The sequence below is a fragment of the Chiroxiphia lanceolata genome, chromosome Z, assembly GCF_009829145.1.
Source record: "Chiroxiphia lanceolata isolate bChiLan1 chromosome Z, bChiLan1.pri, whole genome shotgun sequence".
Taxonomy (NCBI): Eukaryota; Metazoa; Chordata; class Aves; order Passeriformes; family Pipridae; genus Chiroxiphia; species Chiroxiphia lanceolata.
In genome coordinates this window covers 55,591,301-55,609,171 of record NC_045671.1, presented here as the reverse complement: position 1 = coordinate 55,609,171, position 17,871 = coordinate 55,591,301, and the positions used below count along the sequence as shown (strand labels likewise).

Sequence of the window (17,871 nt, the reverse complement as noted above, 5' to 3'; positions counted from 1 at the left end):
AGTGAGCAGCCTGGGAAACAGATCCAGGAAGTCTGGATCATCCAAGAGTCAGAACACCACATGCTGAAGTAAAATAAGCCCCAGCCTCTGACATCTGACAGTTTCATTTTTGCTTTTTCAACTGGCCAGTAAGAGAGCAAGCAGTGTCAAAATTTGTGACTAGAAATACAGGAACAGTAGCCTCAAAACAGGCAGCCTATCAAACGATATTAAGCGAAAAATATGTTGGCTACTCTTTATTTCACACCAGATTCTTGAAAAGCTTTGCAAAACTGGTTTACATGTTATTTTGTGGGACAAACCCCACATTTTTTATATTCTCTGTCATAATTTTGGTACAGGATTACTTTGGATCAGTGCTCTCGTCCTTATTTTTAATTTCAGCATTGGGTCATGTATACACATTTATCTGCAACCAGATGATTTATTCAGACGTGGGTTTAGAACAGATTCATCACTACATAAAATCAGCTGTTTATTCAAAAAAATCTTCCTATATCCAAGTCCTTGGTGATATACTGTAGATTGGAAGATATGTGAGTATTTTATAAGAAACTGATGTTTTCACCTTACTTATGTAACACTCTGCTATTTGGATGATTTAGAATTGAGATTTTTTTTATTTTCCCAAGTTACTAGGCATAACATGATTATGATCCTGACAACTAAATATCTAGCCACTTCAACCTGATATGTCTGATTTTACCATTCAGTTACTGAGCTTTAAAAAGTGCATAAAATCAGCAGGTTCTGCACATTGATTGTGAAGATAGGATATCAAGTCCTACATAAGCTAATTTAGTAACCTGCACTATAGACTAAAATCTGTTCTCTCTTCAGAGACACACTTTGGAATTCTTGAAATTACCAACTTTATTTGCTGGCTTTTTGATATGGTATCAGCAACTGACCCCCCAACACAAGCCTCCTGAAAAATAAAAGATCACTTTTCAAGTATGTATCAGTGCTTGATCCTTGACTCAAGTCTTGGGATTAAAATTTTCCTAGGAAAATAAGCATATCTGATAGACTTTCACTCTCTTGTGCAGAATCTGAGCTGGTATTTGTAAACTGTGGCAACTGGACCCTTGTCTCACTGTTACTGGAAGGCAATCAAGGAGATTAAAAATAGGAAGCACTACTATGAACACCAGTTTCTTGAGTAAAATGTTGGGGTCCAAACATATAAAGTAAGTTCCTCTGCTTAGATGAAATAGTGGTTGCAGTTTAAAAGCAAGCAGGGCCACTAACAGTGAACACCAGACCTACTGAAATGTGCTTATTTTTCCATCCCTAAAAAATTATAAGACAAAGTAGTTGCTTACATCCTCAGACTCAAAGACATGGCAAATCATTTTGTACTGTCTCTTTCCGTCTTGGGAAGGGTGAGATGCTTCCACATTATCCTGGGAGTTAGACCGTGGCATTCGCCTACGAGCCATCAAAACAACTATATTTCCTATATCAGCAATGTAAGAAATGGTCCGCAGGGGATGATCCATCATGGTTTCCTGGGGAATAAGAAAACCAATATAAGCAGCTGCTTCAACCAAGTTCTTATTGCACACCTAGGAAGAAAACACACAAACAGCAATAAGACCTTTGCTAAGTGAAGTCTGTAATACCTGCAAGAAGGGAGATGCCAACAGGAAACAAGAGCTTCAATTTTCAAAAGTAAAACAAAGTTTTACAAATTAAAGGGTTTTTTTTCTGTGTAAAACCACATAAAGACCTCAATATGCTAAGTATATTAAGTATATATTAAGTATATAAAGATCTGTGTATGCTGAGCATGTACGTGTAGAGGACTATGAACAAATTATTACAACTAAACATTCTGGACTACTCTGAGCACAATCAATACTTCATGCATCAGAGTTCATGAGAAATGAGATGACTGCAACTACTTTACCCACAAATTCTAACCATTTCTAGAGTCACACACCAGAGTAATTGCCTGTATGATACGGTTGTTGACCACAGATTTCTTACCATGAAATCCTGGGGGAAATACAAGAGCCAGCACATTTTGAAGGACAAATTTTGGCACGTAGGTGAAAGTCTATTTCAGTAGACTACTCGCACAAAACTGACAAAAGTGTTTATGTCTGTACCTGTGTGTCTGCATTCAGTACTTTTATTCTCTGTGTAGAAATGAAGAGGTCTACTTCAGTCATGGGTTGAGATTCACCTTCTGGAGCCTGCAAATAAATGGATTAGAGTCAAACAAACCCATTAGGTAACATACTTACTAATGATGTTAGTTCACAAACAAGGATGCACTAAGACACAGTCATCAGAACAGCAATGCAGGATAGAGTATTAGACTGCAGAAGCAAAAGATAAACACAAAGATGTGGAAACTATATCATATATGTGAAAGTGAATTGGGTATTGTTCGAAAAAAAAAGTCAACCTCATAAAAGCTTCCCTGATATTTTTCCCAATTCAGTAAAATTATAACTGACTGCAGTATGAACCAGATAAAGATTTCATGAAAATCAAAATAATTCTACCATTTTCTGCACACTATGAATCCCACTTTAAGTAAGGGTTTCACACAAGCCATAGAAAGGCCCAACAGTATCTCTTGCCCAAGGAATCTCTATGGGCTAACAGTGGCTGCCAAGACCAATGGAAAAACCTGTACCACGGGTGGGTAGTATTTAAGCAATTCATAATGCAGTTCTGCTAAGAAGACCTTCACAGTCAGACAACATACTATTCAAGCAGTTCAACCCACCTTTAGAAGTCATATTTTGTTAATAGAAAGCAAAACATTCATAATTTTTTTAAATTACATTTGTTAAAAGGTACTTAAAAGCTCCACAAACAAAACTTATTACAAAGACGAGCCAATCTCAGTATATTACTGTGTGTATAGACAAACTTTTTTCTTTTTTGCATCCAGCAATTTGACATCTCTGTGAACCAAACAATGCAGCCTTACAGAAAGATTAAAAAAAAAAAGGCTAAAAGAAAAAAAAACCCCACACCTCATTTTAATCTATCATTTTACAGAGTTAAAACCTTTGCCTGTTTCAGTACTGATTCTTCAGTATACATTTTGGGTACTGCCTGTAACTATTTGATAAATCCAATCTTTATTCTATTTCTAACATGAAATGGCTAATGATAAGCAACAAAAAATGGCCAATCAGGCAACTGATTTCTGACACATGTCAGCTTGTATGGTGGCTCAGAAATAAATCTGAAAAAACCTTGCTGGATGCAGAAAATAAAACCACAAAATAAAAAGAAAGGAAAAAACCCTCCCAGAAAACAAAAGAACAAGCATAACATCAAGCTGATGGAGTTTGTACTGCACCTTCTTCCTGCTTTTGGCTAATTTCTGGGCCATCTGCTTAGCATGGAACAAACAGAGACAGGAGAACAGTTAGAGAAGAACTTACATAGACTCCAAGTCAAGCAGGAATCTGCATGCTAATGTCAGGGCTCATAAACTACTAGCTGATCTAAATTAGTCCCTGCTTAGATTAATTTCCTCCTTTTCTTTTTGGCTTAAAAAAATAATTTTATGTTTAGCACAATTACTTTCAGAAATGAAAAGAAACAGCACCAAAAGAGTCAGGAAGAACACAAAAGGATTTTTTTTCACTTAATATGTTACTTGCAATAAACAAGGTTATTTTGTGTGTACTTGGGTGGTTTTTTTGGTTTTGGTTTTGTTTTTTTAAGAAACAAAACAGAGCTTTCCATCACTTCCAGCAGTATAAACCATGATGTTACTTCTTTTGAAGGTACATCAATGTAAGAGGTGAGAGAAGAATTCTAAGCCTTGTTATTCCAGCTTTTTTGGATCTCATACTTTAACAGACTTCAAAAAAATAACTTCCTTAAAATTATGCTAATGTTTCCTGGAAAAATAAAATGACAGAAGGTAACTGTCCCCTTCATTTTCTTCTCCTTCTGAGCAAACAAACCCATATTATACTAATAAACCCATGTTCACATTGGACATGTTCTCTGGACAACAGATTTTCCTGTGACACCTACACAAAGGTAAGTCCATACTACCACATCTTTTCAAGGAAGCAGTGGAGCAAGTACTTCAGTTCCACAAACACCTTAAAACAGGTTTCCATTAACAATGTAAATAAATATAATTTTTACAGTCCTGCAATCATTAATTCAAATCAAGATGAACTGAACTTCTGGACCTCCTTAGTGAAGAAATGTAATACTCACCAGGCTGGCAGTAACCCTTTTACTTCCAACACTAACAGTCTCTTTGCTGATTAAATTAACAGGTGTTCTTGTGATGGGAAGGAGGCTTACTGCTACAGACTCGATACAGATTCAGCCCTAACTACTTTTATGAAGAACAAAGAGGAGGCCTGAATCACAAGACACATCAAATGTTTTATACTGATGCTCACAACTTAAAGCTATTAGGTTTTGTCTAAACAAATCTGAAAGCAGCTACCCAAAGTTTAGACCATGCTGCTTATTTTCAAATAGAAACATTCTCATACTAGCTTTTAGTCATCTCTTTCAAATTAAAAAGTATTTGATAGCCTGGTGATTGCAAACTATTAGAACTGCCTCACATAGCAGGCTCTTCATTACATGACTATTAATTTAAATTAATAGTAAGAAATAATATACTTATTTTGAATAACAGCTGCCTGCCATACACTGGGTAAGGGGGAGATACTCCTCAGGTAGAGCATTTAAATTGCTTTCTAAAATCAAGCTCCCCTTCTGACACTTTGTCCTCCACCCCAAACTTTACAGTGACAGACCTCCCAAATGAAGAAAAGCGCAGCCCAAAAAGAAGAAATGAGAGGAAAAAAACCCTGAGTTATTAAAATACACTATCATTGAATTTATTGAAAATTCTGTTCTTCAAATGGAAGCATTTTGAAGAACAAATTTCAAATATTTCTTAAAAGTAAGGTAATGATATGGAACAAGCACTTCTAAATCTAATAAGTGATTTAACAATGCACAGAAATGTCACAAAAAAAGGTTACAGTGCATGAACAAAAAAATTAGGATAATTCTATGCAGGACACTTTATTATACAAATTCTTTTTGTCACCATGTTATTTTGCTAATTCAAATCAGAAGAGTATTTCAAAAAACCCCAGAAACTATCTAATCTACATAAAATATTATTTTTTTAAAATGTACAGAATTTGTGATTTTCACTTAAGGTAAATGAAATGTCATTATTTATATATTATATTTTTAATTTCCAAAATTACAAAATATTAAAAACTAGTAAGCTTCCACTTTTGCTACAGGCGTGTCTTAAGTTTACTCAACCCATTTAGCCTCTCTGGAAAATATCCTGCAACTCTGCAAGCATTGAGATGACACTGAGTAAAGAAAATGTGCAGAATATTAAACTACTTCCACTCAGAAATTGAACCAGGTATTATCTAAAAATGCTCAAACCTGCCACAGAGCAAACTAAGAGTGCCTCCTAGTGAAGTATTCATAACTACATTTGATGAATACCTTCAAAGCACTGTTTCTGTTTTAACTTTGTTGGACTTCACAGAGATGAATGGCCAAGCAAGAAAACATCCAACTCTTGTACTTATAACTGAAGAAATACCTTTTTAAAGAAGTAACATGGAAAATTGTTTTCAAAATCTGTTCATATTCTAAATGAATCAATATGTGGCCTAAAGGCTCTGCTAAAAGGAAGCATTATAGGGATTATTAAATTCAAAAGGAACACATTGTGATGTGTACATCACAGGGCTTAAACAAAACTCTTCACCCCCCTTTTTAATGCTCTTAACTTCAAGCCTGCATACTTTATACGTACGGGATAAAGCTATCTGATGCAGTGATGAATTTGGCAGCAGCAACTCCTTCTATCACACTGAATTTTTCACTAAAACCGTTCAGCTTAAATGGCAATCAGTGACAAAACCAGTCAAAGCCCACCCTAACAAACAAACCAAAGACCCTAAGGTGAAGGGAGGTTGCCTGAGCTTCACTTAGAAGCAAAATGCAGTCACTGTCAAAGAAGTGTACCATGGTATTGTGTGCCATGCAGTAAGCCAATAATTTTCTGAAATAAACTGAGTTTCAGAAAATTAGTCACAACAGCTAGGGTTTTACCAGGTCAACAGTGCAACTATTTGGACCTCAGTCCTGAGACAAGTACACTACAACAAAAAATATGCATGCCCACCAATTTATATGGATGTATAAATTATGGGAGATATGAATGAAATGAGTTAAATAGATTTCTTTCTGTTTTGAAGCACAGAAGTGCTGAAACATAACAGAATATTTTAATGAATTTCTAAGAAATACATTTAGTATTAAAGAAAGATTCCATACTCTTACATCTCATAGGCCCAATTTGACTAAATTCTGTTTCATTTTCTCTACCACATCCCTTCAATTTTTTTCGACTATATATTCCCACAGAAGCTTTACCTTCTAGGTAAAAACTTCCTGCCCAGCCCCAGGCTCAAGTGTCACTCCTGACACCATTTTCCTATGACAGCTGATGCCAAACTTTCCTTTCAACCTCCAGTGATGTGTCACTCCTAGATCCAGCCTCACCAAAGCCCTTATTTCTCTCCCTTATCTTTCTTACCTTTGGTTTCCCATCCATTCAAATCAGACAAATTTTCTACCAGATGGCCAAGTACCAGGAAAGAATACACAGGGACTACCAAGCAGAGGGGCAAAGCCTTACTCGCACCCAGAGCAGAAATAAAGCAGACTCAATAAGGGAAAACACTGCAGCTTTAGGAAGAACCCACCAAGACCTGCCAGGGTTGAGAAAGCTGAGTGAAACATTTTTAAAGAATGTTACTGAATACAGAGTCTGCAATGAACAAAGATAAATCATTCTTTTGCAAAAGGCTCAGTAGTTTAAGTTTGTGAAAACTTCTACAGAGATGTCAGAGGATGATCTGTCTTTAACAGGAAGGCTACATCCCAGCCTCTTCTAAAATGCTAGAGTGTTAATGATTTTCAGAGACAAGGTTACAAGAACTTACGCATTAGAACATCATCAAAATTGCAATTTATGGCAGTCTCTCAATGGTTCTAGTTGGAGCTTCTGCGTTAAATTTACATACTGAACTGAACACCTGTCATGGAAAACACTGGAAGGAATTATAATAGTAGGAAGCATCAGCCGACCTTAACAGACAATACTACTGGCTTTGCTGATAACCTTCTCTCCTCTTCCTCTCTCTTTTATACAATCACACACCAAATCTGAGCTGGAACCCAAAATAAACTACAAAAGAAGAACACACAAATATTAAACTAATTAAAATTCCCAGAGGAGATTGTGTTGGTTAGCTGAATCAGGAGAAGATGAAGCTGCGTGCCTACCATCCAGTCATGTATGGGTAGTGGGAATATTGCAGCATCTTGTACAACCGTGCAATATTTCATTCACACGTATAATTTCAGTTGACAGTGTCATAACTGCAACTTCAAATACAGCAGCATGCCCACTGCTTGTCCTGGCCTGTACAGAAATTGGCTGGCATTTCTTTTTTCCAAACAAACAAAGCATATTCTAGGACAAGTTATTTTTATTTCATACATCTGTACACTACCATAGATGTTTCCTTTTTAAATCAGCACCTAGCTGCTATGTGTGGAGAAACAAGTATCCACACCAGGGTCAAAAATAACTGCAATCATTACCACAGTAGCAATTGCATCAAGTGCCGAGGGTGAAGCAGCTGCAACACTTACTAGTTGTGTTTTATATTCTAAACCTGTTTTCCCTCAACACCCAGATAATATATAACTTTGACCACCACTCACTTCAGATTCTGGCTTAGTGTACATGGCACAAGTATTATTACAGGGAATTAAAATGACCTGGTAACTCCCCCTTATCAGTCTTTTCCAAAAGCAGCATTAAACATATAATTTTTTTTGCAGAAAGAAAGGTGAGGCACTTTACCTTTCTGAAACCATAGATAACCTCACATGAAAAATTTACTGCATAAGTGAGAAGGTCATATCCACAACCACAAGACACCCGTACAAGAGGCAGCAGGAATCATTCCACACCTTGATTCTGCTGACAGCTTCCTGAGCTTGCATCATTCTCACATTCTTGGAGGGAGTTTTATCAGAAAGCAGTTGAGTTGAACCAAGGTAATTGGCAGCAAAAATGATTCCATCAATTAAGTCTTCAGGATCACAAGGTCCAGGAACTGTAACACAGGAAAGAATCACTGAAACAATCATGCTGAACCACAGCAAAACAGCAGCACTTTGACAACTTGAGCTTGCACCGGATGGCTGCAAATCCTCTGAAATACTTCAGTTTACTATGATGATATGGCAACCAGTACTTTTGAAGTACAACACAAAATATTAAGCAAATGCTCTCAACATCCGTGGTGAGTTGACCCTGCCCACTAAAGCAGTTCTATCACTCCCCTCCTCATCTGGGCAGGGGAGAGAAAATATAACAAAAGGCTCATGGGGAAAGACAGGGACAGGGAGAGATACTCACTAATTATTGTCGTGGGCAAGACAAACTTGAATTGGAAAAATTAATTTATTTTATTACCAATCAAATCAGAGTAGAATAATGAGAAATAAGAAAAAATGCTCCAACACCTTCTCCCCACCCTGGCAAGCTTTTTCATAGACTGCTGCACATTTGTATTTTTAAGGAATTTTGCACTGGACCAAGATCTAAGAAAATTTTAGTTTACTTTTTTTTTTTTTTTTTTTTCTTTTAGGAGAAGAGGATTATTTTAAATAGCCCTTGGTAGAGAGGACTACCAATAGGAAATGAATTTAAATTCTAGAGAGACCTTACATTGCTGCAAAATTCCAATGCTCAGCTATGGACTAACTGACAATCTGGCCAGAGACTCCAAAACATGCAGCTTATACACTGAAGACTAAACCAATGATCAGTTTGCAGTCTAAAGAAAACAATCAATTAAGCACAGCACACTGTAAAACAACTGAAGGAGCTACAAGGCAGTCCAAAAAAAGTATCACATCAGCCGTATTTCTGACATTTCATCAAGTATACAGAACAACCACTGGGGGGGGGGAAAGAAACTTCTATTTTCTGCTTCTGTCATGCTCTCACAACAAAATAACTGGGTGTTACAAGATGCATTCTTCCTACAGTATTACAGGATGCACTCACACAAAAGCTAACAGCAGTTCACGTAGGAGGTAACTTGCTTTTACACATTGTTCTGAATAAATTCAGCACTAGTGCAACCTTAACTCCAAGACAGGAAGCATTATTTAATTAGAGGACAAGCAGCTGTAAAGCAGAGCAGATTTCCTCTGGCAGGCCTGCCAATTAATCCAATTCTGCTAATTAATCCAACAGAGATTGGATTAAGCCTGCCAATTAAAATCAACACTGGACAGAGCACCACAGTGTTAGCCTATTTTCCTTGTCCACAGAAATTCATACATGTTGTGTAAATACCATAAAAATGTAGTATTTTAAGTGATATTGAGAAAAAACCCCAGTAGAACAGACACAGAAACTATAAATTAAATACTATAAAAATAAAAGCTCCATGTTTATGAAGTTCTGAAAGACTACAGTAGGATTTAGCTTAGGATCACGTTCCAGATTGGACATAATTTAATCTAAATCAGCATACCCAACCCTAGTAGCTTTTCTATTCAGCAAATAAAATAGTTTTTTATTTTATAAACCCATGCCAGTGGGTTTTTGATACCAAAAAAACCATTTAGAAATTGTAGAATTATCTTACCTTCAACATACGTCGGAAATGAAGCCAAGCTTCTTCTGGACTGTAATTAAGACAAAAAGGATTTCAAACAGAACATAACATGCACAAATACGCATTAAAAATTTTTACACACACACACAAAAAATATTAAATGAGTCACAGTCATTAGCAAAGGAAGATCACCAAATATTAATATTTATTATTATATTTAGTATTTTCAAAATCTAAGCACCTACTAGAGTAAAATTCAATGTATTTCATTTCCATCTATCCACCAGGCAATATGCTAGGCACAGACTTCAGTTCTTATTGGTGTTCACTAGTGCATTAATTTAATTGTCTACCAATAGGTGCTATATTAATAAGAAATATGCAAGAAAGTATATAATATCTCAAAGACATTGGATCTGCCAACAAATAAATACAGGCAGAAATATAAAAATTGCACTATACTGTTATTATTCATTACTGAAACCATCATTAACAAAATGCTGTTATTCGTTAGGACTGTTCTTAGATGTATCCCTCATTAACACAGTCTACAAAAGGCTTTAGAAATTTTATCAGGTTATGTATTCCACGGGATAACTGAATTCACTATGGCCTCACCACCAACTGTGCTTACATTGTATGAGGCACAAAACCACATTTGGTAGCTTCAATTACATAAAGAGTAAAGAAATAGAATACTGAGTTCCATATGTAAATAAACAGACTAAAGGAAGACCTTACTTCCAACTGGTATGTTATATGAAAGACTTCATGACTAGCACTTCAAACATCTGAAGGCTACAAATTTCAGTGAGTAAACCATAGTATATATAACATATTGTGTTATAAACAATAACATAAACTACATATGAAAATTTATCAAATAAAATTCTGTGTGGCAATATATAGATGGTAATGGGTATATTGAAATACCTGCTGCTATCATATGCTGATAGGACTTCTGGATAGTTCAAGGATTACAAAACTTTAATGAATCTACAACTGACTGTACCAGCAGTAACTCCTCCAATAACTGCTTGATATAATTTTATTAAAAGAAAATCCATACCTATGAGCAGAATAATGCATAATATCTTCAACAATTTTCAGTATATTTCCAGATGATATAAAGGGAAATATATGACAAATTATTTTTCTTTATGACAAGCAACTGGGTATTAGTGGAAAAAACAGGTAACAGCAAGGTAACAGTTATGTGACAGGTCAATTGACTAATCCCAAGGAGTCTTTTTCCTTTGTAAGAAATGGAAAAGGATGTAACAAATAATATTTTTTAATCAATGATGCTTGTCTTGCTATAAAATGAAATTTGCAAAACAAAACCAAAAGCTTGTGGCACAGACAGCAGAGCCTGCACAGCCTTTGAGTTCTTGCCACTCCCTGACTGAGCTGCAAAACTAAGAAATCTGTCCATCAGATAGTGTACCAGCATCAGTAAAGGTGTCAATAATGAATCCACTGCCAAGGCATTTAAGATGGTGTGAGGACACTGGCATGCCTTTTCAGATCTGTGGCTCTTTCATCTCCTCAGATGAATGTTCCCACCAAACCACCTATCCACAAACTTCAACAATTGTTTGTAATAGTTGCTGGTGTAGTGCTAAAGAGGAGATTCAGACACTGGGCTCTGACAGGCTTAGAGAACAAATCCCCTACACAGCAGAGGCAGTTCATGCATATAAATGATCTTTACTTTTTTTAAACAGAGTGGACAAAGGCTGTGATACAGATTTAGCAACTATTCAGCAAACCAACTAGCAACCTATTTTTAGGATAGAGTGGTGTAAACCATCATCATATATATCTTTATTGCAAAAACTCACACACAAATTTAATGTCCCTTGTTCATAACCCAGGTTCAAATACATTCTACTAAGACCACAGGAACAGTAAAGTAACAGGCAAAGTTACCAATAGGTGGAAACCTACACCTTTTAATTTTACATAACCATGAATAATGAAATACCAAGATCATTAATATTTCATTACTCTTGATAATGTCATTGCCATTTAGTATTATAAAATTTATTTTTAAGAAAAAGTTTTCCTAAGCCCTAAAATTCAATCCCAAAAATTATGAGGCTGTTTTATCACTTTATTCTTGTCTTAGAATACTAAGGCAGGAAATATTCCCCATCTGAGAGAAACTAGCAGCTGACACATCCTGCTGTGAAACCCAGTTTACCATCTCTGTAACAAAGCGTAAGCACATCCTAAAACCTGAAACGAGCAGTGTCTTGTTTGTTTTCTTCCTTTGGGTACATTTACTGATATCTAAAAATTGCTAAAATATAGAATATATATGAAGAAAGCTGAAGGCTTTATTAAGCTAACAGTACAGCAGATGAAAACTTAATGGCATGATCTACTGTTGAAAACTTTGGCATGTGAAAAATTATGGGTTTCTCCAGTCTTTTGAAACTTTTCATTATCTTCTAAATGCAAGTAGAGACTGGTACAACTACATACATGTTGAAAGCTTTCTTATCCCTTGATAATTACAAAAGAAAAATAGAAAGAATGGATTACTAATTAGTGTTTCAACTGTAATCAGTATTTCCTCTTGTAGTGGATCAGGTTTTTAATACAGGAAGATAATTCATGAATTGCTATTGGTAGCAATACAGCATTTGTTACTCTACAGTTTCTACATGGTTTATGAGTCTAAAAATTAAGAAGCAAATAAACCAAACATTTGCAGATTCTTCTGCTTACAGAGCCTGCCATTCTATATTAACTCAAATACTTGTTATGTCAAAGCATTTTATTTTCACACTGCAAGAGGTTCTACTCACACTTTTCATTTTGTGCTGGTGGAATTACTGCACTGTAAAGCACTGCTAGGTGAGGGGAAAAAAAAAAGAAAGCAAGTATGCAGCTTTGTTTTGAGGAGCCTGGAGTCAGGAACTGAATTCTGACTATGAATCACCGGCAGGACAGTTTCTACAATGACAAAATATTAAACAGCATAATTTACTACCTAATTGATTTAATTTAAGGACTTTTGTATCTGGCTGAGAAATATTTTCTTTGTGGAATAATAATCTGCATGGAAAAAAGGAAAGGGCTTCTTTGTTTTGCCTCTACTACAGAGGAGATGTTGGCTGTTGGGTAAATCAATACTTCCCAGCCTGTTAAATAAATTTAGTGGCAGCTGAACACAGAGTCAGAAATGCCACGATTAAGAGTCTTAAGTATGTTAGAAATTCAGTCAGACAGCCAGGCAAGCATAAGGGAAAGGAGCATAAGGGAAAAGCATAAAGGAAATCAGCTTTTCAAGTTTATTACAATTTTGAAAGAAGAAAAGGGATTGTGCGGGTGCAAGGGGGCAAGGAAAATTAAAACATGCATAAGCATAAGCAGCATGAACAAGACTGTGGTTTTTAAAAGATTTCACTCTACCTCTTTATTAGTGGAGGCCTCTGCTGTACTGCAGACATCCTGGTGATGTTGCCTACTTGATGATTCAGCACCCCGAGGTGAAGAGGAATCTGGAGATGGAGACTAGACATGGCAGGAAAATGAAATAATATTATGAGTGTCCAATGTAGAAATTCTTCTTTCATATTTTCCTCTAACTTGACAATCTCTAATCAAAGTAGAGATGAGGGAAAAAAAAAGACAAAACAAGACAAACACTTAAAATGCTGTAACCCTTGCTTTTTATGATAATGATCACATTTCAATATCTCAGTGAACTTATTTTGAACAGCTAAAAGACACTTGTGTTTATTTGTCAGTAATGTATGAAATTAAGCAGTTGTGAAAATTGAAAGCTGTACTTGGTGGTAGGCAACACTCAGTCAAAAAGGGAGTCAAGTATTTTTGCCAGGTGAATGGAGGACCATCTGGCATTGGGATAACTATTTACTCTTACTGTCACCATTCAACTAAGCTGCAGTTACAGGACTTTCAGCTGCAGGAGTACATGATTGTGGCCTGCAGAAAAATGACTGAGCTTACTGAAGGCTTAAGGGTAACAATTAATTTTTTAAACCAGATATCTGGCATTAAGAAACTTTGCACCATTCAAAATGTACTAACAGTTACTCCAGTAGCACTACAAATACTTTTACTCTGCTATTTTCATTTACAAAGTATCAGAACTAAGCAACCATCAAAATTATCACAGGCTTTCTGTAGGCTCTGTTTCAATGTCTGCTCAAATACTTCTGGGGGGAAAAAAAGAAAACCAAAACGAAACCAAACCAAACAAACAAAAAAACCCCCTCAAAACAAACAAAAAAACCCCAAATCAAAACCAACCAACCAACCAGTACTCACCAAACTACAAAACTGAAATATCAAACATCCTACAAAGTTTGCTACATGACATGAGAGCTATCATGTCCAAAAACATTTGTAGAAAAAAGTTAAGACTTGGAAGAACAAACACTCATTTTCAACATCAAAATGCATTTTTAAAGGTACCATATATACCATACAAAGAAAGAATGCAGTCACAGCAATAACAAGTAATATTTTGATAGATTGTAGTGGATAGACAACTTGCATAGCTGCTATAAATAAAGTATAAAATAAAAACTTAGTGACTGCTCTGTTGTCATTAACAAAACAAGTTTTTGAAGCCTAACAAAAATGTCAGAACAAACACAGTAAGCTCACATGAAGCATGCTGTTATTGGGTACAGAAGTCCATCAATGGAATTAGAATGTTTTTTTTTCTTAAGTGCATCAGTAAAAAAGTGCTAGTTACCGCATTCTTCCTCTCCAGTATCTACTTACATTTTTCTTATGATATTCAATCTGGTACATCCAAAAATTCTCCATCTCAATTTTGGTGTTGTTTGACTCTAACTAATGTGCAAGCCACTCCACCCGAGAAACCTTCCTTGCTACTGTGCAGAGAGATTTAGTAACAGAACTTGTAAAAGGGGAGGATTGTGTTACATCTAGCTTATCCAGGTCAATTCAGCTGTTTACTGCATAGCTCATGAACACATATGTAACTGACACTGAAGCATCTCTAAATACAAGCACTTGCTCTTGCTTTATAAAAGCAGTGTTGTTTTACATGCTTTTAGCAGCAGATCACCTGAAAACAGTATAACTTTTGGGTCACATAATCACACACAAGGCTGGGACAGAGGGGATGAAATCACAGAATCATAGAGTCATAGAATATTTTCTCTTGGAAGGGACCTTAAGATCATCTAGGTTCTACTGCCCCTAGATCAGCTTGCTCAAAGCCCTATCCAACGCTTGAACACTTCCAGGGATGCAGCATCCACAGCTGCTCTGGGCAAACTGTGCCAGTGCCTCATCACTCTCACAGTAAATAACTTTTTCCTTATATTTAATCTAAATCTACTCTCTGACAAGTTGAAGCCATTCTCCTTGTCTATCACTGCACGCCCCTGTAAAACATCCCTCTCCCAGCCCTCAGTACTCTTTAGGTACTGGGAAGCTGCAGTAAGGTCTCCTCAGAGTCTTCTCTTCTCCACTCCAACTCTCTCAGGCTGTGTTCATGGAAGTGCTCCAGCCCTCTAATCATCTCCATGGCCCCCCTCTAAACTCACTCCAGCAGGTCCACATCCTCCTTATGTCAGGGTTCCCAGAACTGGAATCAGTACTCCAGGTGGGGTCTCATAAGAGCAGAACAGAGAGGCAAAATCACTTCCCTCGACCTGCTGGCCACACTGCTTTTGATGCAGCCCAGGATATCGTTGGCTTTCTCGGCTTCAAACACAGCTTATGTTCAATCTTTCACCCCCCAGTATCCTCAAGTCCTTTTCTGCAGGGCAGCCCTCAATGAGTTTTTTCTCCCAGTTTGTATTTGTGTTTGGGATTGCCCCAACCCAGGTGTAGGACCTTGAATCTGGCTTTATTGAACTTCATGAGGTTCTCACAGATCCCCTTCTCAGGCTTGTTCAGGTCCCTCTGGATGGCATCCCTTCTCTTTCTTCAGCAAAATTCACTGAAGGTACAAAATCAGAGATTTTCATCTAAGCAGTGACTCTGTACCTCTGTCAAAGTCTTTCAAGAAAAATTCCTACCTGTTACTGTTATATTACTGTCGCAAATACAAAATAAAAATACAGCTAGGAAACATAGAAGTTTAGATCTGACACAGAAAAGTTCAAGGGAGCAAGCTATAAATATAACCAACAATAAATGTAACTGAGCCTGTTAGGGCAAGATAGCCCTTTATTTTGCCCATTTCAAAGAGTCTCTTGGCCACATGAGTCAGTAGCAGTAACCATGCAGTACCCCAGTCACACTTTTTGAGCTGGTAACTTCTCTTTGAATAAAATCTTAGGCTGTATGGACTCTGATTGTCCATCAGGTCACATATACACGCTTTGTAGGTAAGGTCTGTCAAGCACCATGCATGCTGGATGGAAGACTGGCAGCACAGCAGTGCTCCTGGCAGATGGTTGAGCACTGGATGCTTCTCTTCTCTCGAGTATGGACTTCCTTAGCTGTACTTCCACTTGAACTTCCAGTAACAATGCAGTTTCATGCGTGAGTCTGAAAAAAATCAGTGTAGATCTCTCCTGTGTTTTCAAAAGTGTGGTTCTAGTTTTCAACAGCACAGAAAAATCCCTTGAAATTACTTTCATCTTTCAATAATTAAAAAAAAATATCTAAAAACCAAAAAAATATTCAAGAGGTTATGTATCCAGTGCTCAATGTAATTTAAAAGCCTGTAACTCATCTGGGAGTGTTTGTCCTCAAGCAGACTAATTGATAAACTTAAGCTTTCTTCTGTGTGACTGATGAATAAAACTCTTTTTGTATTGGTTTGGTTTTTTAATGACTTTTGGTTTCAGGCTTTTGAAACTTTTTTCCGTGTAAACTTAAATTTGTGGTCTCATGTAGATGACAGAAAGGTGACCTGTAGTCTGTGTGCTCAATCAACAGTTTCAAAAGGTCTGCTCAGAAAAAACCCCAAACAATATACTATCACTATAAGCTCATCTTTACTTCAATTCTTTCCTTTCTCTTTTTCCCTTCTCTTAGTTCATCTATTACTGAAGCGTGCTTAATTATTTAGAAATCTTCTCTATAGCCTTTTTAATAATACATTACTCCTGCTGTGGAAAAAGTGAAGCAAATTCATCTCCATGCAAACACTTCACTAGTCATAAGAACTGAGAAAATCCAGCAATTGAGAACTCAAAGGTTGAAATAAAACATATGTAACCAAAAACAACATAGAAGCAAAACAATGCAGCTCAGTTCTGTTCTATCTGGAAGGCTTGTTTTTAGCTCTAAATTTCTACTTCACAAATCTAAACCACCCATGTATGTGGTTTTACTTTATATTAGGGTTTATTCTTTATATTAGGGTTTATTCTATCATCATACCACCTCCAGTGCCTGCAAAGAAACAGAGACTGTGAACACCAGTGACCAGGGCTTTGCAAAACCGAAGTCTTGGCATGCAGAACAAACCATGCCTTGCAGGTCAGCAAAACTCGGCTTTCAGATCTACAGCCCCACGGATAACTGAACAGACCTCAGAAAAAGGTCATGGTGTCTAGTTCTTAAATGCCCTCCAAACCACTGTTTCCTCCTGATTATGGTAGAAGTGAAGAAGGCAGTCTGCTTCTATTCTCTTTAAATCACAGCCCAAAAAATTCTACTCGAGTTTTAGTGCCTTTCAGTGCTTTTCTTATCAGGTCTCTGTACTTCCGTGACTAAGCAAGTCACTCTTCTCAAAGCCCTACAACATTTGAAAGTCCCTTCTTAAGACCTGCCATGCAGTTTAAACACCAGAATTTCATTGCATTTTGAATTATCTGCTATGCAAAACTACACTCTTCTCCACTTACAAATGTTTCATCCTCAAGTCCAGATCACGCATTGCATGTCTTCTATTTAGACCTTTAAACACCACAATTTCTGTGCTTGGCTAGGTGCCTTCACTGCAAGTTTCCAGTGGAGAATCTGACAGGTAAGAATGATGAGCAAGAGCTGCCTAAATGAGATATGGGCCTTCCCTTCCAATGAGGTAACTGTGTGCATCTAGAAGAACTTATTTTCCTGAAGGGTCTCCTGCTTCACTGCTCTTGGGCACATGCATACCACAAACTCCATGCTTGAAACTTTTCATAGCTCCAGCTACAAACTTTATTCACTGTGGTGGAAAAGCTAAGAGAATTGGGATTGTTTAGCCTGGAAA

The 17,871-nt window shown here is 36.8% G+C and overlaps 1 protein-coding gene across 3 annotated transcripts in view; it reads right to left on the bottom strand.

Moving 5' to 3' along the window:
- APBA1 (amyloid beta precursor protein binding family A member 1) overlaps positions 1-17,871 on the bottom strand; it is a 79,602-nt gene that overhangs the window by 15,639 nt on the left and 46,092 nt on the right. For 2 of the 3 annotated variants that reach the window (XM_032675169.1, XM_032675170.1), the window contains 6 exons: positions 13,125-13,226; positions 9,732-9,771; positions 8,038-8,183; positions 3,329-3,361; positions 2,115-2,201; positions 1,326-1,511 (listed from right to left, as the gene is read on the bottom strand). In XM_032675169.1, the coding sequence (XP_032531060.1) occupies positions 1,326-1,511; positions 2,115-2,201; positions 3,329-3,361; positions 8,038-8,183; positions 9,732-9,771; positions 13,125-13,226 (594 nt within the window). The remainder of the gene's footprint in view (positions 1-1,325; positions 1,512-2,114; positions 2,202-3,328; positions 3,362-8,037; positions 8,184-9,731; positions 9,772-13,124; positions 13,227-17,871) is intronic. The other variant, XM_032675171.1, reaches the window with a different exon arrangement.